At 42.5% G+C, this 24,291-nt stretch overlaps 1 protein-coding gene across 2 annotated transcripts in view; it reads right to left on the minus strand.

Moving 5' to 3' along the window:
- C6 (complement C6) overlaps positions 1-14,283 on the minus strand; it is a 34,862-nt gene extending 20,579 nt beyond the window's left edge. The window contains exons 1-12 of one of the 2 annotated variants that reach the window (XM_038125069.1): positions 14,135-14,283; positions 13,826-13,915; positions 12,457-12,614; positions 11,489-11,645; positions 9,057-9,201; positions 8,296-8,437; positions 7,363-7,501; positions 5,228-5,428; positions 3,299-3,539; positions 2,488-2,610; positions 1,345-1,511; positions 226-451 (exon numbers count right to left, since the gene is read on the minus strand). In XM_038125069.1, the coding sequence (XP_037980997.1) occupies positions 226-451; positions 1,345-1,511; positions 2,488-2,610; positions 3,299-3,539; positions 5,228-5,428; positions 7,363-7,501; positions 8,296-8,437; positions 9,057-9,201; positions 11,489-11,645; positions 12,457-12,614 (1,699 nt within the window). In that variant the 5' untranslated portion in view covers positions 13,826-13,915; positions 14,135-14,283. Of the gene's footprint in view, positions 1-225; positions 452-1,344; positions 1,512-2,487; positions 2,611-3,298; positions 3,540-5,227; positions 5,429-7,362; positions 7,502-8,295; positions 8,438-9,056; positions 9,202-11,488; positions 11,646-12,456; positions 12,615-13,825; positions 13,916-14,120 lie in introns of both variants that reach the window. The other variant, XM_038125070.1, reaches the window with a different exon arrangement.
- Between the last annotated feature and the right edge of the window lie 10,008 nt (positions 14,284-24,291).

The following is a 24,291-nucleotide window of genomic DNA, read 5'->3' on the forward strand; positions in this document are numbered from 1 at the left end:
TACCTTAATTATGTAGCTAAGGAATATTTTACCGTGTCTTACACTGTTTTTGGAGCCATGGCTATTTTTCATTTGTAATCTCTACATTTATTCTTATGCTTTTTGGACATCACCATGTGGTAAGAAGTGCTATGGATTTAGTAAGGGCAGGTTATGGCAGATCAACCCCAACAAAGAGATACCAGAAGGCCTCGACTGGCACGCTGCCGCCATCTCCCCAAGTACCTGATGTGTAACCAGGAGCCCGCGTCTCGCAGTTGGCACCGTAGGTGCCGGCCGGGCACAGGCATTGGCACTCTGTCCCCGAGAGCACGGGCCTGCCGTTGTTGGGGCACGGGGCGCAGCGGCACGGGTCGAACCTGCCCGTGTGCTCCTGCAGGGCCCTCCACAGATGGCGGCGCTTGGTCACTGCGCACGGCACGTTCCTCACCAGCTCCACTATGGGGGACACCTGCAAGAGAGCTGTTCAGTCAGCAGGAACTGAAACACAGCAGGGCCCTCACTGCAGGGGTAGCCAGAGCTGCAGCCTACATGTGAAGCAGGATCACACAGGAATTATGGATGTTTTAAAGGAGCACAGCAGTGCTGTATGTGTAAGTTATCCTGTTCATAATGCTTTTATCTCCCCAGTTTAGGACTCTGTGAGCCAGGGGAGAATCAACGAAGTGGGATACCATGTCCTAAAATTCAGGACACTCTCTACCATACATCATATCACTATGTGATGTAGGGTTTGCTGGCATCCAGTCCCTGTCATGTCAGACATCCCTATGTTGCCTTCAGGAGTTCAGCAGCTGCAGCAGGAGACCTCAGTGGATGCTGCATTCAGGCAGGTTTTGCTGGTTTTGCTGCTTTGCCTCAAGTGCTGCTGAGCAGCTGCTGTACCAGCTGGGGAGGGAGAAGCTAGGTGCACTCACAGCAGCACTGGCACGCTGCATTAAAGGAGCAGGACAGAGAGAAGGCATTGCCGTTTTATTTCAGTTTAGCTATGTGGCACACTTTGCAATGTAGGCCTGACAAGAGAATGATGCAATGCACTGTTTTCCTGCATAGTAACTAACCTCTGCCTATGCCTGAGCTCTTGCTGGTGCCAGAGCAAGTAATTCACATTTCTCACTCTTAATACCACTGTCCATGGACAATGCAAAACCAGTGTGCTTTATAAACCAACATGCATAAGAAGTTGTCCTAATAAAGGTTCTGTATGTTTATGTTATGCCTATATGTATGTACATGCATATCACACACATCATCATTCCTGTTTACAGGAAAAAAATATCTGCACAGCTCTATGAAGAGCAGTTAGTCTTTGCTATCTCAGTGTTTTTCTTGTTCTTCTCTTACCTCAAAGTCAATCACCACAGGATTGTCCTTTGTTGATTCCAGCCAGTCTGTGAAGACTCTGTGTCCTGGAAAGGCCCCCTTTTTCTCCCAGGCCAGGGCTGCTGCATACTCTGACCTGCCACCTTTTACCAGGGAAATTGATCGTTCAGATGACTCCAAAATGGAACCTGAAAGACAATTTCATCACAGTATTTTCAGACAAAGGCTTCCAAAGACAGCATATGTGACAACACAACTATAAGAAAAAGTATAAGAGGATATTAAAGAATATACTAAGATTAATTTTTTGAAACTATCCTTGAGAAAATGATGTCAGAGCTCAGAAGAACAATCCCAGCCTGCTATGACAGAAGCCTCTGATAATATTCCAAATGAAAGTGTTTGAGACCTGAACCGTGGGGATATCCAGAGCGTAAGACAGTAGTGGAAAATGCAGAAGATGCAGTAGCCTCCTCTAGAGCACACAGTATGGTAGGAGGATACCTCTAGAACACACAGCATGGCAGGTTTAGTCCTGGCTCCAAACATCCAAGTAAAAGATACTAATCAAATACTGAGGACGAAAACATGGAAGTGATGAAATTCCTATCCTTAGTGATGCAGAGTATGACTTTGTCATTCTAATGGAAAATGCACCAGCCTTCTGCAGTTTCTGAGACACATTTCTTGTACTCCAGTACCTAAATTTCTGCTTGGCATGAGGAAGGTGGGAAGGGAAAGTCAGGGAGTGTGTTATTGCAGCCCAACTCTCTCAATGAGCTCTGAGCAACCCTTAAAGAAGTTTAGGGACTGAGTCATAGACACAAATTTCTACCTTCCCTCATTTTTCAGCATTCCTGCCCCTGGACCCAGGGTGAGGGGCAATGCTTGGCAGATCTGTGACCAGCTGGAGAGCCAGTGACAGCAGATCCCTAGTGATGGCCCTCCAGAGCAAAGAAATAGCACACCTACATAATAATTTCTTTTGCAAATGAGAATATGATTTCAATGCTTGTATCAGAGGCAGACAATGAAACGCCGCTCTGACGGTGGTAGAGGAGCATCTGTAGTTCAACAAAGCTGAGAGGTCACCTGGGGCAGCTGAGGGAAATGGTATCTCTCAGGGTAAGTAACAGGACATGGCCCTGTTCTCATCATGGTCACCTTCATGTGTCACAGTCATCCTGTTTGTGGTGCATCTGGTACTGACTTTCTTTTTCTTCCAGAAGAACACACGCCTGGTTGTTTCTGTTCGGACACACTCTGTTGATTCCTCAACTGACAGGCCTAGAAATACCACAGAACAGCATCTTTATCAGCACAACCATGGTACATGGCCAGCACCATGCCCCAGGCTGCCACACTGGGGTGAGCCAGCAGCTTCCCATGCTCCTCACCCGCTACTGGAGACTTCACTACAGCAGGAACGTGCTGCCCCACGTACAGTGTTGGACAGAGGCATGCTTCAGCTACCCTCCCATGCCCATGCAAGTTACAGCAGTGGCATTAAAGATCACAGCTTTTAACTTTAGATTTCCATTTTTCTGGTGTTATCTTTTCATTTTGAGGGTCTAGCAGTCATGGGAAAATTTTAAAGTAATTTCTAACACAAACCATCGACTTGGCTGCATCCCAAAAAGTACACCTTATACAGCTCAGACCTCAGTCCCATGCTGTAGGAACAACTGGAACAACTTTTCGTGGTGGCACCTGGTCTTGGTCTGAAGGTCTTAAGTGGTTTCACTGAACACAGTGACATTTACCAAATAAGGAATCTCCTGAACTTTTCAAATACAGTGTAAAACAAAAATTTCTTCTTGCTGTATATGTAAGCAATGTGAGTAATTAATGAATCTGTGAAAGTCTAAAGAATTTTTTGCTGTTGGAGAACTTACTCTGTGGTGTAAGACCTAAAAACAGGGATAAGAAAAGCTGTTAAACAAAAAATTATATTTTCTTGTTAAAGATTACATACCTGAGTTCTGCAGTTCCTCAGAGCTATACTGGTAAAGAATATCATAGGAACCACCCATCTTCCCAGAGGTGTAGTAATGAGTGCCAAAGTCATCAAATATTCTGCTGTACAAAGCATAGTTGTACTCCAGGGGCAGGTTGTTAAGTGCTTTTAGAAAGACGTCTGATAGCTGCAGATCTGACTGTTTCATTGTGAAGTTTGCAACAGAAATTACTTTATGGACTCTAATAAAGTTGGAATTCTAGAAATAAGAAAAGAGGAGTCTTAGCACCTTCAGAGGAAGGTAAGTGCAGAAACTAGAGGAGCCAAGAGTATTTATATTTTATTTATACATTTTGTAACATAGAGGTCTGAATGAGATGTCCCAAAGCGCAGGACAATTCCTCTCTTCTTTAAAGTGATCAATATAGTCTTCTTTTTTAACTATATAAGGAAGTGTTGCAAATTTACTTGTAGGTCTCTCAAACATACACAAGTACACATCTACCTACAAACACTCACTAATACAATTCATAGAGACAGAGATAAAAGTGGAGTTTCCTGTCTGATATGGTAGGTAACACAAGGAAGACCCAAGGTAACAGTCCTGCTGTGGATTCATTAAGAAAGGATTTTAAGCCATGTCATCTTTAGCCAACACTAGACTAAGTTATTGGTGGGTTTCTGTGATTTCACAGAATCATGGAATGGTTTGGGTTGGAAGGGACCTTAAAGACCATCTAGGTTCAACACCACTGCTGTGAGCAGAAACAACTCTCACTGGATGAGCTTGCTCAAAGTCCCATCAAACCCAGCCTTGAACACTCCCAGAGATGGGGCATCCACAGCTTATCTGGGTGAAGTGATCCTGCACCCTTCCACCTTCCATGACAGCAATGCTGAAAACCAACGTATAGGCAGAATAACTTTTCTGTTAGAAGTTTCACCTAAATTAACATTTTCATAATTAGCTCTGGTCTGGGCTTATGCCAATAAGAAGCCACTGTTCCCCCAAAATAAACTTGCCAATTGTACAAGAGAGCTGCCTGATGTGTGTACATGGGCATGAAATTGAGCAGGTTTCCAGCATCTGGAACTTCAGGATAGTTGCATTCAAACTAGAGGCAATGGACTCTTCAGGCAATCAAGTTGCTTAACCATTAGGACAAGTGAGCAAGGACTGCAGCAAACTTCCATCATAGAAAATCTTAGTGTTAAGACTAATATTTCCACAAAAGTTTCACTGTAATTGCATTAGAACTCCTGGGTTTCAACAGGCCTTAGGTTCGTTCATGAAGCTATGGCCTTTCCCATGCAGAAGTGCAAACAATAGCACATCATTTACTGCCATTAAATTATAAAAATACATACTCTTTTACCCTACCAGTATTCATTTGCTTTGAAGGCACAGAATCTTATGGGAAAAATATTATCTGTTCTGAGAAACTTTTCTGTGAGTGTGTTATTTCTGAGATTGTCTTTGTGACCATATACATCTTGGCATTTGAGACTCCAACATGAGGCTCCAATATGCAAGATAGTTACCAAAAAAAAGAATAATGTAGATTCATACCCAGTACATGCATAAATATAACATTCTTGAGTGCACTTCCTTTATTTTTTGAGTTGTCTGCTGCTGTTAGGTATTATGCCCTCTTAATCTATAATTAGGGTAGGGGAAGGAGTGTCTTACCCAATATGATAATGTCAAATCTATGCTTTTTAAAAATGGAATGAGCTTATGTTTTCTGTACTAAATGCAGAAAACCATGATGGATTACAAAAGGTATGCTACAACCAGGAACACGTAGTATCAGAAGAGGATTTTTTCAATAGCTAATTCTAGTGGGCCAATGTCTTGATAGGGAAAGCAGCCTTTGGCAGCTCAGATCTGAAATGAGTAGACACAAATCAACTGAAAGAAAGAAACTGAAGGCAACATTAAATTACCTTTTCATATGAGGCTTCAATAGCTTTCTTGAAGGAGGAAGACGATGTAACCTGAACCCGTGTCTTTTTTGAGAATAAAAATGGGATACCAGAAGAATGTTTACCACTATGAGTGGATGAACTACTGTCAAAAGCACTGTAACTCAGGGGAGTTAAATCTTTGTAGAAATCTGATGTTACATCATCTTCTTCATCTGTTACCTGGCAATTCAGTAAAGCAAAATGCATTTGCATAAATGATAATATGAAACAGAAAACTATTTAGCAAAGAATTCTTGATTTTTTGACTTTTTTAATGGAAAAAAATATGCCTTGGTTATTTGAGATGTGAAAGTAAGTTACACAAAAGATGAGACTGAGAAAGGCTAAGAGGCAAAATGAATACAAGCTAAGAACCAGACTTACTAATAGTTGTTTATACAACAACCACAAAAAAGCATATAGCACTTCCTTTAAAGCTTCTCACCCCTGAGCCCTAAACCTTAGGAATATTTTTCAACAAGTTCCAACATACATGTTGTGTCTACATCATGACTACTTCCCAACCCCATGGCTTCTATATTGTACAAGACAGAGTTTGGTGCTTCCTGACCTTTCTTCTCAATTTCCAGCTAGAAGAATGAACAGGATTCCACAGGAGAGTCTTAGAGCAGGTGCGGACTGTTAGCACCTATACTGCATGATGGATTAAAGGCAGATGAAGAGGAATTGTTAGCAAACCTGCTGATTGAGTTGGTAAACCTCCAGTGGCGGTGTTGAGAAAAGCACCAAGACAACTTCAGCATCAGATCAGAAATTACTTCTTTCCCAAAACTGGGGAAACTCCTGTGTGTTTTTTAAAAATGAGATTTTTTTTTCCCTCCTCTAGACCTGTTTGTTTAATAGGGCTGCTAAGGATTTTGGGAAATGAGGTGGTGTATTCTTCCCCCCACCTTCCATTTTTCAACAAGTCATTTGCTTTTGTGGGAAAATAGACTGGAGTTCCAAGAATGCCCAATCCACTGACCCTTCAACATGAGAAGCTGCTCTAAATGTTAAAAGACAAAGATGCACTTCTAAAGGTGAGTTTCACAAACCATTAACAGTTCTGCCAATGGACATCAGTAACTTAATGAACTTTACTGGCTATAAAGAGACCTGGGCAAACCAAAGGTTGGTTTTCCCCTCTGAATATTTCTGCAGACAGTAATTTTTCACCATTGTTGATAAATCCTACATGGGCAAATTCAATTGCACTTTCTTTGGAATGTATCGGAGTGTCCTTTTTTCAGTTGCCTCTGTTAAAGTAATCCTAAAATCTCACAACACCTGTGGCAAAAATGATCAGTTTTCACCCATTAGTTGGGCCTTGTTCACATCCTGCATACTTTTTTTCCCAATGCAGCATCTACTGACTTCAAACAGGGCCTGTTCATGTGTACACAGCCAGATGTTGTGTCCCAACCACAATATTCAAAACATTTTCTGAATGCTAGTGTCCATAAAAGAGGTATTAGTGGTTCCTAGATTTTTTTATAAGATATACTCCAGGTTCATTTTGGTCATTCCCCAGCCTGTCCTGTAAGCCTCCTCTCCAAGCTGTGTGTATTTTGTCCTCCTGCTTTCCAGGCTCACTGCCTGCCTCCTTTCCTTGCTGCACTTTGGAGGGGCTGGGCAGAGAACAGGCAGGACTGAGGTGTTAAAGTGGCTCAGGCAGGAGCTGGATCCCAAGGCTGCAGGTGACAGGAAGGAAGCTGGAGTCAGTAGCTGCAGCCATTGGTTCTTCAAGTACAGACAAGTGATGATGAAGTAAGCTTTGGAGTTGAACAAACCTCTGCCTAGATGATATCTGGCTAGGAGAAGGCCCTTGGTACCAAGTTGGAACAAAATAAGGCCACAGCCACTGGATGCAAGAGAAGCTCAAATCAATCATATTGACTCTGATATATGGTGCACGGAGTTAACACAGATCTGAAAAGCATGAGTGGGGTATGAACTTTTATCCGCTCTCCACTCATCAACTGAAGTATGTTCAAGCCTCACCAGGTTGAGAAATTTTGTACTAAAACATGCAGTGCTACCTAACACTTGAGCACCTAATTTGGATTGTGATTACAGCAAGGGTTTTACAGCTAGGAGCTGCTGCTTGAGAGTACCTGAAAGCTGACAGCCTCCAGATTCGCAGGGACACGATACAGCTTCCTTGTCTCGTTGCGCTTCACTGTTGTGCATCGCCCTCCATTGAATGAGTTGCCAAGAACTTCCCCTCGGCTCTCTCCTGCGAGAATGTGAAATCTAACAAAAATTTATTTCCAGAGATTAAACAATTCCAGAAAGATGAATGGACTTGAGACATTTCATGGTATACAGCTGCATTGAGGTATTGTAGATTTGCTTGAGAGCATGAGCATCTGGGTCTTGTTACTGCTTTGAATGGAATTACAAGAAGTTCTCATCCACACTTAATTCACCTGAAAAATGTGGTAGCATCAATCCAGTTTCCTACTTTCCAGCAGTGCCTAACCTTACTGATAAACCCAAAGTCAGCATAAGGCAGTCAGTCTTAAGTGGAAAACCTAAAAATGGTTCTATGAAAATAAACTGCTGGTTCTCTATTTCTACCATAAATGATGTTACTGGACCACACTGAGTTCAAAATTCAACTAAAAAATGCAAGTCTGCAAGTAGTTGGTATCCTGTGAAATGTCACACAGACAAACAACTTCTCTAGAGGAGCACCTTCAAAATTTCTGAAGCACTTGGCATGATGTACAGATAGGTAATTCCATGAGCTGGAAGTTGCCCATACATGCTCTGGTTGCTGTGGGACAAAACAAGTCACTTGGGGACAGTGTTCCTTGACATCTCTTCATCTGGTCTACCAGCAGTGCAGAGCAGGACTGGAACATGCAGCAGGCCACCAGTCCTAGTCTAATTTTTTTTTATTTTTATAATTTCTTACCAGTTTTAATTTGAGAGATTAAATGCTTTAATGAATGCTCTCACGTGCTTACTGGGAATTATTTTGTTCATGTAAATTAGTGAGGTAACAACTAAAGCTTACAAAATGATTAGCAGAATTTGCTTACCCACTGCCTATTAACTGCACACCTGGGATGCTCTCATACTTTCGGTTACACACAGTCTTTTTCCTTCCACAGTTTCTTTCATCAGAGTTGTCCCCACAGTCATTTTCTCCATTACATTCCAATGTTTTTGCAATACAGCGACCTGCACCAAAGAAACAGCAGTAGCAAAGGTTCATCATGTCTAAATGCAGAAAAGGGCAGTCTTGTCTTTTTCCCTTTTAAAGGTGTGAGCTTGCCATAGATGTTAATACCGAATTAGTATTAAGCCAGGATTATCCCAATTAAGAAATGATTATTTCAATTCTGTGAGTTTCACCTTGTTTCAAAGCTGCAAAGGCTTACTTTTAAGTTTGGCAAAAGGATATGTGGATAAAATTATTTTGTTTAATCAGGTATATTTAAACTGAAGCAAACAAGAAATAGCCACAAGCCTAATAAAAATAGTGAGAATTTATGTTCAGACAAACTCTACAGTTACATTTGTGTATGAAAAATTTGTGCAAAGAAATATAATTGGAACAGTGCTACTGTCCAGCTATCATGATCACAGTGACACCCCTGGCAAGGGACTGCATTTTAATTGCTTACAGAAGAAACTGAAAAGATAAGCTGTTACTAATACATATAAAATCCTCACATAAACTTTTTTCCCTGGTCCATTTTCCTTGGAATTTATGCATGGAATGTATGGATGTCTTTTGTCTCAGTATCTAAAATTTGACTAGGTAATACTGTAGTTACACAATGGGAATTATCATTACCACTCTCACACCGGAATTTATTCTTGCAGTCAACTTCCACTATGTTGCAGAGCTTGGCTGGGAAACATGGACGGGAATCCACCAGTGGCTCAGTGCAGGCCTGGCCCCCAAACTGGGATGGTCGCAGGAGTGGCCGGGTACGGAACTGAAAGGCAGAAGAAACAAACCCAGGGTTGTTTTTTTGAGCTGTTTGTAGCTAAGTCCCACCCCAGGCAGAGCCACACACCTCAGTGCTGCTGAGGCTTCTTCAGAACCACAGCCCTGAAGGAAATAATCAGTCATTCTTGTCCTTCCATCCTACCATGCCATCATCCCAGGTAAGACAGGCAGGGTACTGGTATCCAAGAGCCTCATTAGTCCTGATGGAGCATAAATGATTAAACTGCAGAATACCTGGTCTACATCACCAAAGGAATTAGAAATTCCATCCCTGTATCTTCAATATATACAGTAGGAAATTATGTGAGAACAGGCTTACAGAGATTTTTCCTGTTCTTTACCATGTCTGTTGAATTAGAAATACTCTGACAGTGACAACCCAGCTGGCTTGACTCCTACATGTAGGACCGCTTGTCTGAGGAGAACTGGATGACTTGAGAGGACAAAAAAGCTTTTCTTGAAAGTTTCTGGGAGCTCATTGAGTTTTCTTTCCCTGAGACAGCACCCCTCACACAAAACAGTAAAGTTGGAAGGTAATAGATAAACCACTTCAGATATATTTTCCACTCCACTTCACTGACTTCACTGAACTTCTGGTGAGACCTGTCTGCATGTGCCTGAACAGTTTCTCCTCTAAGAATTTTTCCCACTGGAAAAGTAAGGTCCCTTGCAGACTTCCCTCGCTGTAGACAGACCCTGGAGACAAACAGGGCAGGAAGATTCTAGTGAAAATCAGTAACCAAATGACTCTGAAGGGAGGGTGCAAAGAGCGACATCAGAAAGTTTTCAAGCTCATGAGAACCATTCCTTGCACTCCATTTCAGTTCCATAACACTCACTACATTATTTGTCAGAGCTTCCACATCTTTATCCCTCCCCATCAATGGGAACTTGCTTACACTAGTCTTCACTCTTACACTGTAAGACAGGCCTTCCATTCTGTTGGTCATTCCTATTTATAAATGACACAAGCAATGATCTTTATGGTTTGTAAGGGAAAATGGTCCACAGTCCACAAAAGCACCTTTTTGTTTTAAGAAGCATATATGTTGCATCAATACTTAAAGCTAGTAAAATTTAATTGGCATATATAGCAATATAAGGTATGAAACTCGGACTTATAAGAGGGTATTGAAATCAGTCCAGTTGAGACGAACACTCCCTTTCACCTCTTGAAGCTTTCTGTCTCCCAGTCTCTCACTGATTCTCCTTATTCTGCTCTCATACTGCCCATCCTAGTTGCAACCCCAGAGGCTGGTTCACCTCTCACACACAGAACAGCTTTTGTGTGTCTTTCTTGCCCTATTTGGGCATCAGAAAGTTAGATATATATGTAAAGATATACTTGTGATGTCTGACAGATTTTTCAGGGTTGCTTTTCAGACATGGATTTCTGAAACCAAGGGGTACCTGCAGAGGGACACGGGCTGTGTCTGTTCAGAACCTCGGAGTCGCTCTCATGGTCAGCTTCAAAGCTCATACCCACCAGCCATACAACTACCCCACACAATCTGCTGGCTCTTCCCTCTATCCTCTACAACCTTACATTTGACAGGCCTTGGTTTGTTTAGGTCAAATTCACTTTAACCTGATTTTTCATTTCTTCCCTCTCTACTGTCTCACCTCTGAGTGTACCATTGTCAACAGAGAAAAGCCCAAGAGGAAAAAACACCATCCTGGGTGTTTGTCCCACAGATATTAGCACATCTACTTGTGGAGGTGGGGGAATTTGTACATTCTATGAAGGTTCGGGGAATGGTGCTCTGTATTTCTCAACAGCAATCTCAAACTGATCCAGACTATCAGTGTACGATATAGCCTGAGAATTTATAGCCAACAGCACCTAGGATTTGTTGACTCTTTTCAAGAGATGAGTTGATTCTATTTTTCTTGTCTTTAGAACAGGCAGAATGTTATGGATAAGCAAAGATTCTGTGACTTTCTCCTGCTTAAGCCGACATTAACACTTTACAGTTTAGTTGATTCTTTATGTGGAAAATTCACCTTTAACTATGGTAGTGGAAACTTTGAAGCAAGTTTATGATAAGCATCACAAGCAGTCTCATAAATGGATTTACTCTACTAAAACCCCTTTCTGGTTTGATCTGCTTATTTTAACTTGTTCTCTCCAGCTCCTACTGTATAATTCATAACCAATTTCCCTTGTTAACTTAAACTCTCATTTTTCAGATTAATTGCTCCAAAGTTGAAATAAGGAGATCTCCTTAGCATAATTTCTTGCATTTAGCCCATATAACACATTTTCTACCTACTTGTTTTTTAACACATGGGTCACATTCTGACCAAGGGCCAAAGTCTCCAAGCTGACAGTTGATAGGACATGTTTGCTGGTTACATGTACGAGATTCTTGCTTTGTGCACAGCTGGTCACAGAAGTTTTGGCTGTAATATTCATCCATTCTTATTTGCCTAAAAAAAAAGTAAAAAAAAAAAAAATGCTAGGAAAGAATAGACAGATCGTAGGTGTTCTCTACTTGTGGGTGAAGGCTGACAAAATTATTTCAACCCAGCTAAGAAACCCTGAGAGATAATACGCATTTGCAGAACGTTGATTACAAGACAAATCCAAATATGCCTTAAGTTTAAAGAGCAATTTTTTTTGATTCATGTCACTTCAGATGTCCCAGAGGACAGCTACAGACAGAGCCAGGAGGAAAAGAGGGATTTCTCATAAGTTTAGATTATACCACAGTGCTGTATCAAATTGGATGCTGCTGAATCTTTATTTGACATCATCTGTTGTCATAAAACTAATGGTGCAGGGAGGAAATTTGGAGCTCACTCCTGCTGTGGCATTGTGTCAGTGCAGGGCCCCGAGAGCCTCATGTGTCTGCAGGGGCTGAACACCCAAAGCACGCTGCCAGCAAGGCCAGTGTAGTACCTGGCTGTCCTCTTCTCATCACATCTATTAGCAGATATTGGTTTGTTTGGAGGCACTGGCTCCTAAGATTAGAATGGTTTGAGTTGGAAGGGATCTCAAGGATCATTTAATTCCAGCCCTCCCCTTCCCTCCTTGCCTCACATGCAGTAACGTTCTAGATACTAAATTTTGTAATTTTAAAGCACTGCAATTAAAAGATGATCTATTTATCTGATAAACACTTGATCATGATGACAATTTTTCTCAGTACATTGTGGAAGGTGGAGCTTTGGACATGGGTGCCACTCTCCAGAAGTGACAGAAATGAAACACAGATGTAGGGAGATGGCTTGGCCCTACCTGTGCCTGGTCTGTGTGCCGAAATTGCAGGTCTGTGAGCAGGCAGACCACGATCCCCATGGGTAATGTTCACAGTAGCACCCCTGGCTGCTCCCAATCACCAGGCTCAGCAGGACCAGGAGCATTGGCACAGTCGTGCCCATGGCAAAGGTGTCCATCTACGGAGACGAGCAACAAAAGCTCAAGAAACTATCACTTAGTTATGCCACGGTTCTTACAGAGATGTCTCTTCTAAAATGCAGAATCTATAAATCTGCTTCAAAATACAAAGGTCCAAAGCAGGGCACCTAGAAAGGGAGAATCATGCATGATAGACATAGCAGTAATTCAGTCAATACTTCAAGGACCAGAACTCACAATGGGTTTTTTGGCCACTTTTTTATCAGGAGTACTAACACAATTGTGCATTATTTCTGTTTCAGAATTTGCTTATAAATTATTTTGAATGTGACAAATAAAGATCTGTTATTATTCTTCATTGCTTAGAACTATCCTCAAAAATATTTTCTAGAAATAGGAATAAAAAAATGAGAGTTCTTCCTATACAGTGTGTAAAACACCAAACAATAGCTTAAGACTGGGCAGCCCCATCTATTAGCTGGTTACCAATTCATTTTCACACGCCTATAAACACCCTTTGCATAAGCATTTTATTGTAATGAACTGTCCCTTCTCAAGTTTCGACTAGCCTGTTGAAACTGCAAACCATCATTATTCAAAGCTCATCTGAATTTTCCACCAGCAGTAGAAAGAGAACATCTAGCCTATTTCTCACTCCAGTGGTCAATCAAACTTTATTTGCTGAGACAGAAGGTTAAAGGCAGTGTTTAGGAAGTAATAATACTTGGTAAACAAACAAACAAAAAAATTCCAGAAAAAATATGTCTTTATTAAAAAATGCAGATCTCATCATGAGGTTGAATCAACAGTAAATCTGATAGGCTGTTACAGTAGAGAATTATAAATTTGGTTTACCTCAAAAATCCCCCCCAAATTCAGAAGGACATTTAAAAACCAAAGTATTTGTTTCAAAACAATATTCCAAAATACTTAGTTTCAAAAAGTTTGAAATGAATTGTGAAATTGTTTTTTCTTTAAGGTTTTTAGCCACATATGCTATTATGATTTTTATACTTTGCTGAAAAAAAATGAAATTGCATCAAATCCAGCTATTGCTTCCTCCCTTAGCAAAGAAAGGCAGTAGGTCTTCACACTGCTATGCAGTGAGAACTTGCAGCACTTTTTACATGGAAAGCTCATCAATGAACAAGATTTTCAGAGAGATTTAAGTATAATCAAATACAAAACATGATAAGGCAGAGGAAGTAGCAGTCTTGCAAGTGAGAAGATAACAGATATTTTTCCTTACCTGACTTCCTGTCTTCTTGCACCAACAATGCTGGCTTGGAAAAGAGATGAAGCCCTACACGACAATTACTTGCTTTACTCCGTCGCTGTGCTGTACATAGAGAAACACTCTTTCATCAGTGACAAAACTCCAACCCACCGGTGCATTCAGAAGCCGTATAAATATTAGCCCATGAGAGAGTAATTAACATTTTAAAGAAATAGAACAAACCCCACAGAACACTTTTCCATAGCTCTTGTAACCTGTGTGCATTGAAGCCAATAAAAAGAAAAAAAAGTCCTCCTTTCTAACTTACTGTAAGATTGTTACCTGAAAAGTCAGTGTATGTTGCAGACTTATGCCACCCTGGTGTGGTTTGCTGCAGTCTTTCAAATGAAAGGCCAGAGGCTTTGTTTGATTTGGTTATGTTTTAATGAAAGCAAATTGATCTGGTGGCAGGAGTGCCCAGAACGAAATGGCCTCTGCCCCTGCACCCCCAGGGAGATGTGTTCTACAGAGGTGTGGAGAACCACCTCTGTGTACAAATGCAGTACAAATGCCCAGGACGAGCCAAGAGGAATCAAAGTACACTTGGATTAAGCCACAGTGGCTCAGTGCACTGCAGGTCTCCTTGTGCTGCCCCAGAGAGCTGCACAACTTCTCTGCTTTCAGTCTGAGAGCAAGAGAGCGAGAATTTGGTGAGAAGGCTCATGCTCGTAACTCATTACTGTTTTCACAAGGCAACAGGAGACAGAGTCCAGGCTAAGGCAGGATACCTGTCTGCTGCTGCACCATCTCCACCAAAGGGAGGCTCCCAGAGAGAGCAAAAGTCCACATACATTCGAGGTTATTTACAGCTTTTTGCCCTCAATGGTGACCCTGGGCAAGTACTGCCAGCGCACAAGGACTGTGAGCCTCTGTCCTGCAGCGCGGGCACCACCTCAGGACTGAGGGGCCAAGGCAGGGATTGAAATGGTGGACGAGAGAATACACACATGCACAACAGGAACAGCAATGCCAAGTACAAAAGAAGGAAGTTGTTTGCCCTAAAATAATAATCACAATATGAAATAGAATCCCTCACCTCCTAAATACTCACCAAGGATTCCATGCAGAGGGCATTCCTGCATTGGATCCCCTTGACTCCATTGGACTGGCAGAAATATGCCAAGAGTCAGAGTTCTCAAAACATATTTCCCAATTTTTTGGGATCCAAGGTCATCTATATCCTTGAAAAAAAAAAAACAAAACTCAGAGCTTCCTGTATAGCTTTATTTTTCAGTTGGCTTTGCAGATTTTTCTTTTAATTCTGACCTTGCCAAGAATTGTTGTTACACAACTTGAGCACAAAATCAGCAAAGTGATGTTCTGCCAGATCCTTATTACATTGTGTAAACTTGTCAAAGGAAATCAAAATAGTCATCACTGGCTCTATCATTGCTGCTGGGTGGGATTTTTAAAGTTATGTGAAAAATATTGTGTTCTACTCTCCAGAGCACATCTTCTAAACCTCAGCACTTACAGCTCACTGGGGGCAGCCCCTCCAGCCCCAGTGGGACCCCAGGAAATGCCTGGTTTCTCCCAGCCTTGCAGAAACAAACCACAGCTGTGAGCTGCAAGTCAGTGTTCACAGTACATAATGCAGATGGCTAAAACCTTCTAGTTGAGAAACTATTTTTTTCACTTCTTCATCAGGATAAAAAGGAGTTATTAAAGAGTTATTAAATTTTAAAAGATTGCAAAGGAAAGACACTTCACATAGTGTAAAAGCAGTCTTTTACAAAAGCAGTCTTATAAAAAAAGCCATTTGCAATTAGAGACCAAGCTCACAGACAAGCACCACACTGAGCATTAACAGAAATGTTAGGTGGGGATGGGCACAGGTAGACCTCACACCAAAGCCAGGGCTTGAGAACAGCATGGCTGCATCTGTACTAAATGCTTAGATGGAGGTCACATAAATCAGTTGCCTGAAACTTAGAGGCCATGGCAGCAAAGAGTGCTGTTTGGGCTAACTCACTTTTTGGCAAAGCTGCATACAGCTGCTGATGTGCCCTAGCAAGCTCTCAGCTCCTCTGCAAGCTGCCAAGGTGATGAGACCAATGAAGGATCTGGACCAGACCAACAAAGTAGGCACTCATGTTGTCACCAAGGTGACTAAAGAAAGGAGTGTTTTACAAGCATGGCAGCTCGTTGCCTGTCACTGAAGGACTGCTCTCCATTTTATACCTGTTTATCAAAAGTTTTGTCTACAGGGAATCCTCAAAACAATCTCACTTTCTGCCCTGAATGGAGGTTAGCACTTGCATAAGTGCCTTTCCCTTAAACCATAGGATGTTCAAGGCATCTTAAACAGTGGACGATACCCTAGTGTTCATGTTCACCTTATATCCTGACAGTCAGCTAGAGACAGAAGCGCTTAGAAATTCAGTCAGCAATCTGGCAAATGATGACTTGTACAAACCACTTTCTAGAACTGATTTTCACACAGAAAAGCATCAACATGGAAAGATATTCCCATATCTGCTGTGCCTTACTGAGTCTCTGGTCTCAAGTTCTGGTGCAGTATTCCATAAAGACCAAAGCACCAACACTGGGATGAAACTGGGAGCAGCCCAAAGAGGTCAGGGTGGAGGTGCCATTTTATTGCCCCCAGACTTTGGAAATGTCTATGTACATATTCATGGCCTCGGTTTCATTATTTCTACAAGAACTATTTATCCAGGAAAACAAACACATATCTTCATCTCTGCTGCAATGTCTGAATAAAAGATAATTTTTCAAACGATGTGAAAGTATTACCTCAAAGAAATTCAGTGAGTATTCTGCCTGACCCGGTAGCATTTCTAGCTGGGTTTCACAGGGTCATGTCTCATTTTTTCATCCTATATCTAATTCCTCATAGTCAGAAAAACTATGTTATTCTCCCAAGTCAACCTCCAACTCCTCTCTTAGAGGAGCCCATGTTCTCACTGCAAACATCTGCTGAAGGACGAAAGTCTAGAACTGCAAAGGGAAAAGAACAGAAGGAAACAGAAACGAACATTTTCTGATAAGAAAAACAAATCAAACAGGTCTTCAATTTAAGTGACATCCCTGGCATTTTCTGTATTTCCTATGTACAGAGATGGGAAAAGCTGTTCATCCTGTACCATAAAATTTGTATCTATGGACTGTTATCACCAACCTTCAATTCTTCAGAAAATGCATAGCAGGAGTTTAGTGCACTACATCCCTCATCCCACACTGATCTTACAGACATAGCTTCAGCTGTCTGCATTCTGACAAAATCTGGGGTTTTAAGAGCATAAAGTGATACTATTCACTAGACATTTTTTTTTCCTCAAAATCTTCCTGAAAACAAAGCACAAGAGAAATCTTTCACCCCTACATAGCAGATGAAAATTTACTATCAGGATGGAGCAGGAGGAAAATACACCTTGCACATAGTTTAATGAATCAGAGAGTTTTTTTCCTCCATATATGCCCCCCATGAGAAGGGATATTGAAACAAACCCCCGCCTCCAAAAAAAAAAAAAAAAAAGAAGAGACATTTTTAAGCACAAAGGCTATCTGAATAGCTTAAATACTGAGCTATTCTGACACATCCTGTGGCAATAAGAAAAGTGAACCATAGAACATCCTTTACCCTCTGTTCCTCACTGGGCTGTGTGGCAGGGCACAGTGGTGGCAGGCAGCTCTGTGTGCAGCCAGGCATCTGTCACTTGTGCTCTGCTTCACTAAGGATCCTATACCTCTGCCTCCTCCCTGGCTGCCACTGCAGAGCTGAAGGAGGTGTGGGATTGAAGAGCAGAGTCAAGACTTGGAGAAGAAGGATTCAATCAGCACAGAGGATTCTGTGGAACAGCAGCACCTGTGAGGAAAAACTATTTATGTTCAAGGATTGGACAAGTAGATTCAGGTGTTATGAGGCAGAGTTTGGAATCGGCTTCCCTGTTCAGCTGCTTGTGCTTCCTTGAGTTTAATTAATAATCCAGAAGTATTTGGAGCATTAGCAGTAGGACTAAGATCTTCATCATGTTGGGGAGTGTTGGTGTGGGTGTGGGTCTGATCAAGGTAATTTCAGGACAGCAGGAAGCAGAAGTAGCTACCACTTCTGAAATTATGTTCAGGATGTTTTGCTCAGGATGTTTTGCTCTGGATTAGGCCCAGTTCAGGGTATTCAGCTCTGAAAAGCACATTCACTGCTTGCACCACCAGGAGGTGATGCAGGCACAAACACTTTTTGCTCTATTTCTGCCCTCTTGCTTGTACCCCATAGTAATGGTTGGCCTGGAGCTAATGATGGAAACCCCAGCTCAGTACCTTCCTTTGTTTTCAGAACACTGTCTCATTACTTCTCTAGCTCACAGGACACCTGGAAATTAACCTAAAACTTCTCAGTTTCAGAAGCCGCATTGGATTTTATCCCCACTGAGTGCCCAGCAATGGCTCAGGCAGACAGAAGCATGATTACAGGTCTACCCCAGCCCAATTTCAGCATAGACACATTCCCCTGAACCAAAAAACCACCCCTTCTTCCAGGGCCTGAAATGCTTAAAAAGTGGGTTTCATCTATCACACAGTGAAGGACCAAAATTATGGAGAAACTAAATCCCAGGTTCCATGCTTGTAAGTCACCATAGCAGCAGCAGAAGGGACTGGAACCAACCAGAAATCCTGCCAACAGGCATCTGTCACTCAGCATTCAGCCCCCTCACCTGACCAGGAAAGGTGGGTGGAAAGGCAGCCACCCTTTGCACAGTACCCTGCTTTCCAAACCAGCCTCTGAGGGAGAAGGAAGCACCAGCTCAGTAAGAGTCTGAGCTGGTCTGTCCCTGGAGAGAGTCACTCATCCTCCATGATACTGGGTGTAACAGAGAGCACCTCCTGCACCATAGCAAGGAGCCTGCAGCGGCCACAACTGCAAGGCCACAGAGGGATGAATGCAGGGGAGGGATGGCAGCGTTTTGGCCACATGTTCTTATTCTGCTTCATCAACCTCACCCACGGTTCATGGCTGGACCATGAGCATCACTGCACATGAGCTGCCACCACCACTTTATCCTAAAGCATCTGTCAGGTGGCAATGTGAGACCACAGTCTCCCATTTGCAGTTGTTGCCTAAATTACTTTCATCGCTGTTGAAGTCATTCAGCAAATTAACTCTTTCTTGGTACCCATAGGCACTGGTGCACTGGAATAAGAGAGGGATGCTGAGGTCTGAGACAGTGAACAAGACCAGATTTGGAATCCCTGAAACATCACCCAGCAGGACGTGCTGGATACTGCACCTGTGCTTAGTTCTTCTGTGAGAAATGGCACTTCTGGAGTGCTATCAAACAGGAGGGACAACAGAGCTGTGAGGCACTTGCACCCCATAGCTTAACAGATATTCTAGATAAAACACAGGATAAAATACCTGTCATTTCACACAACTAACTCAGCTGGATTCAGATGGTGGGATCATGAGTACCTGCAAGCATACCTAGAGTGCAGGAGGCAGCAGGTTGTGCCACAGCTGACTTCCCCAATGTTATCTGCAACATCTGTCAGCAGCAAGGAAGCTGCATACTGCCTACCTACAGGCTTTGGATGCTTCCTGAGAGCCACCTCTCAGAAGATGGGACAGGCTCTGCTCCAGGGCACTGGAAATACACCTTGTAACTGCAGGGGCCATCTGCTGTGCTGGCCTTTCTTGGATGGGGACAGAAGGTCTACTAATGTGTCTATATAAGGCAACTACTAGAAACTGAAATTTTCCTTTATAGGTTCCACAGACTTATTTCAATTTACTTCCAAACAGTTTGCTGGTAGAGCTTAGCTTCCTGAAAGAGGTAATGTTGCTGAAAACACAGAAGATAAGATCCTGCCTGACAGAAAAACAAAGGGACAGAAAACCTTCAAAAAGAACAGTGCAAAGCAATAAAGATCCTTGATAAACAATGATAACTACCCTCAAACAAGTCTGATAAATATCAATCAAAGTAAGTCACCTTGTTGGATTAAAACATCATCTGAAAGCCACCTCACTGGGAAAAAAAGGTGAAGGGAACTGGGTGCACCCCTAACCTGGGCTCCTTCCCCAGTGCACCCATTCCTAGCTCAGACTGGGTGCAGAAAGTTGTGATTCTCTGGCTCTGCTGTCTTCTCCAGGGCCTATCCTGGGACAAACTTCCTTTCTCTGCAGAACCTGAACCAGTCATCCTTGCCCAGGATTACCAGCGGTTTCCATGAGGCACGGAGCTGTGGTTTGTGGCTCTGTACAGTTGTTTCACAGGAAAGAGTTGGCATGTGCCGTGGGGTTTTGTCTTCTCTTAGATATTTCTCAAATTCGTGAAGTTCAGCTCACGAGTGGGGCCAGTTTGGCATTCATCAAAGTCCTTTCCACAAGTGCTTTTTTTCCCAGCCTGGCACTCTTACAGGAAGGCAGCCAGGCACACTGCATTGGTGCCTGGATTTCTGTCAGACACAGAGTGAGAAAAATAGTAATTGTATCTCATCTTACTTAGGACAGTAGCACATTAACACCAAGGACAGGAATGAACAAAGCCTCGGAGGGAAAAAGGATTTTCTTTGCTGCAATGTACATTTTTCACATCATAGAGGCGCTGTGCCACATGAAAGCTCAATCCTGCACATCTGCAATGTATGTACGACCTTACATCTCCAAAGAGGTTTTTGGACGACTTGAATCAATTAAGATATGGAATTGCACAATAACTAGTGAAATTCCTCCAGCTCTACTGAAGGCAAAATTCACCGCTAGGGAGCACCAATAGACAAAGTTTTTTAGAGCTTTTCTGTGTTGAAATCAAACCATGACTATAAACTACAAAATGCATTTAAGAACGTTACAATAAATATTTTAAATTGCAATTTTTTATAACTACCCACTGAGAAACTAGATGAATCAGAATTAATGGGGCAAGAGATTTTAGTTTATTTGATCACTAGGCAAGTCCTGTAAATGGACACCTACTAAGAGCTCTGCTGATTCATTTCTGCAATTCATGGATAATTTTTTTGAAGTTTCAGTATGATTGGTAACTTTATCATCATAAAAAACCCACAAATACCAGGCAATGAAGGAATCTTTCTCTACCAGAGATGAACTTTCTAGGTCAAATCCAAAGTACATTACAGAGCCAAAAGAACAAACAGCTTGTTTTTTCTGTGGCAAGTCAAGATCAGAGGTGCCTGTCAGTGTTTGGCAGTGACTCAGAGGCAGATAAAGAAAATTCAGAGCTGTAGCTCAAATCCCAGTTCACACAGCAGGACTGCCTGACCAGAGATGTTTGCTAACAGCTCACCCTGTACATCTTCAGTTCCTCTTCCTCTTCCTGGAACCACAAGTCCTCCTTATCCTCTCTTTTTCTCTGAATTGGACACAAAACATCAGCATTGCTGTAAATACCTGTGCAGAATGGGGTGACATTAAAGACGTGTCAGACTGTGCTCTGGCTATTCTGGCTTCATCTGTGTGCTCCACTAGCCAGGTTGCACCAGGGTGTTCAGGGGCCTCACAACAATGAAATGAAGACAAGGGCTCAGGTCAACGGAACTTTGACTACTAAATGGCTTTGTGGATAGAGATCAAAGCATAAAATAAATCAATCATTAAGATAATATTTAAAATCTTATCTTCTGTTTCTGACACTAGAAAATGGGATTAAGCTTGATAATTCAGGGACTCAGGAACCACTCAAGATGCCAGTCCTCCTAGTCTTCATTTTCCCCAACAACCAGAATGTGCACCATTTGAGACACAGCCTTGGCATACCTCAGACCAATTCTCACAAAACAGAGGAGGTTCAGATGGAGGCTATTCTATAGCCACTTCTCAAAGGGGATCTCCTCTGTGTTTGAAGGCATGCTGCAAGGACATTCTCCAAACAAACATGCTTGTGCCGTAGCTGTCAAAAGATGGATGATGCAAAGCTCTACAAGCCTGATGCAGTGGATGATGGCACTCTGAGCACTCTTGTGAAAGCTGTAGTGGTTATTTCATGGAAACTAACCTGCATTCATCAAGCCTGCCAGAATAGCCCATTTTCAGTTGGATTAAGGCTCTCACCTTCATCAGTGGCTTGTTATTTCTTACCTTGTCCTTCCCAATAGTCATGTCACTGTAGTGAATGTACTCTAAATATCATGAGACGGTGTTATTGAAATCAGTAGGAAAGCTCCTGCTCACTTGTATATTGCCATGACACTTAAGGTGACATTCATGATCACATATCGAGGGACAGCTTCTGTGCTGTGGTGCTGCTGGGCTGGCCAGGGGTGCCAACCCCAGCTGAGGGTGCCTTAGTCCACCCAAGCACTGTGGGTATGAGACAAATGGAACTGGAAGAAGAAGTGGGGAAGCTGAGGTGAAATTAAACTGAGAACAGTAGTTGCACACCTGATTTATGCTTGATACAGATACACTCTCCAAAGCTGGATAGGAGAAACCACACAGAGGGTGAAAGTCTTGAAGGTTTTTGGGCACTGTATGGACTACAGAAAGCAGAAATGAAACAATGCCCTATGTTGGTAGTTGCTGCTTCCCTTTTAATACAAGAACTACTAATTCCTGGTTTAGGTCCTGATTTCTAACCTGCCTTTATAGCCATAGCACCCATGTAAAGGTCTGCTCTCCAAAGTGCTTGTGAGCCACACGCCCAGTGGAACAACAGACAAAGTTTGGTGTCAGGCAGGAGTGCACGAAAGGAGCCCTGAGCTGTGAGGGGTCTCAAGGTCTCTGCTGCAACTCTGCTGTGATTTGACCAGTGCTGTGTCTAAGCAGACCTAAAAATCAAACCATGGCTCTTGTCAGCTGAGGTGCAAATGCTTATCAGGCCTCATGAACATTCTTCTGGGAAGATGTTCCTCTGGCTGGTATATGTGTGACCCAGCCTATACATCACAGGACATTGCTAGCTACTAAAGAGCTGAAGATCAGTCTCAGCTTTGCACAGAACTTGTGTCTGACAGGACTGCCTGCCCTGCAAGGTCCCAGAGCCAGCAAACACAGCTTCAGCAGACAGGGAGTGAACAGCCAGGGGCACATGCAGGCTGCTGACCTCTGCTTATTTGCACCCATGTCCTGAAATACCCCTGCATGCACCAACACACCCTGTTTGCAGTGTTCCTGACCATCAGCTACAGCATCTGCTCACAGTTAGCCTTCTTCAAACAAAGCATTATACAGATCCTACTGCATTTTTCCAAGGATGCGGACTCCCCTTTACTGCAACCACCCCCACAGAAAGAAGGGAACTGGACTAAGCCATCTGCCAATGCTTTCAGTTTTCTGGACAGCTCCAAGCTCCTGTCTTAGCAGCAGGAGCAGCAGGAGGATCTGGTCCTGGCAGCAGGCTGTGTTTCTAGACATCAGCTGCTGCAGGACAGTGTTGTTTGCCCAGGCTCCAGCCCTGCTGAACCTGCACTTTGAGAAAGGCCCAGGTGAACAGGAGGCAGCCCTGACCTGGTACTAATGAACTCAGTCACACCTGCATCACTATAAAACTGTTTCAACACTGTTCAACTCAGATGAGATATTTTTGTTTCGTGCTAGTGCAAGTGGGAAATGTTGAACTCTAATGTGCATGCAGTGATTGACAGGCTCACAAGGGGATCCAAAGATATCTCACTATCTGTCTGAGACAGCTTTTAAAATCGAGCTTACAGTAGTCAATCCTTCTTTAGAGACTTAATGAGTTTAACAATCATCCCAATAAACCAACACTCACTTTACAAAAATAAACCCAGAGGGCAGGGAGTGAATTCAGGTAGGTTTCAGCCCCCTAAGCAAGCCCCACTGAAGATGAACGATGGTTTATTCTGTACCTGTTCTGCAGATAAGCAGAAGACTTGAGATAATTCTATAATTACATGTGTGCCCTTCTCTGGAAGCAGTGGCTATTTTCATACCTCAGCCCAATAAAGGAAATGTGAGAGGCATCTGTGCCGTGTTTATAGCTCCATTAGCCTTTCTTGAACTGTAAATTACTTGGCAGTGGCTGAGACAAAAGGGAAAGACAGGGCTGGATTGCAAAGGAAAAGTTTGAAGTTCACAGCTAATTAAAGTCTTTCAGATTGTACTGCCTAAAGTTATAGTTCCTTTGAAAATTTACTCCATAATTATAAACCTCATTAGAGGAAACCAGCACATTTAGTATATGTTTAGCTGTAGAACAGACTACTGTAAAACACACTTTTTCATATATTGTCTTTATAACCTTTCAACTATGATCATTTTCCATGGCAATCATCACTCTTCTCTCTTTCTTACTCTTCATCAGTCAGTGAATAAACTAATAAGCTCAGGCTCTGCCTAGCACAGTTGAAATTTTCAGAGAGAAGGGAGTTAGGAGCAATAAATTGTACTCCCATTTTCAGCCTCCTGGTTTAACCACAATGACAACACTAGGAGAGCATAAAGGCACAGTCTGTGAGGACCAGTGGCAGGAGGTGCAGTGCTGTAATGGCATCTGGAGCAT

Source organism: Motacilla alba, chromosome Z (assembly GCF_015832195.1).
Source record: "Motacilla alba alba isolate MOTALB_02 chromosome Z, Motacilla_alba_V1.0_pri, whole genome shotgun sequence".
In the NCBI taxonomy this organism is placed as follows: domain Eukaryota; kingdom Metazoa; phylum Chordata; class Aves; order Passeriformes; family Motacillidae; genus Motacilla; species Motacilla alba.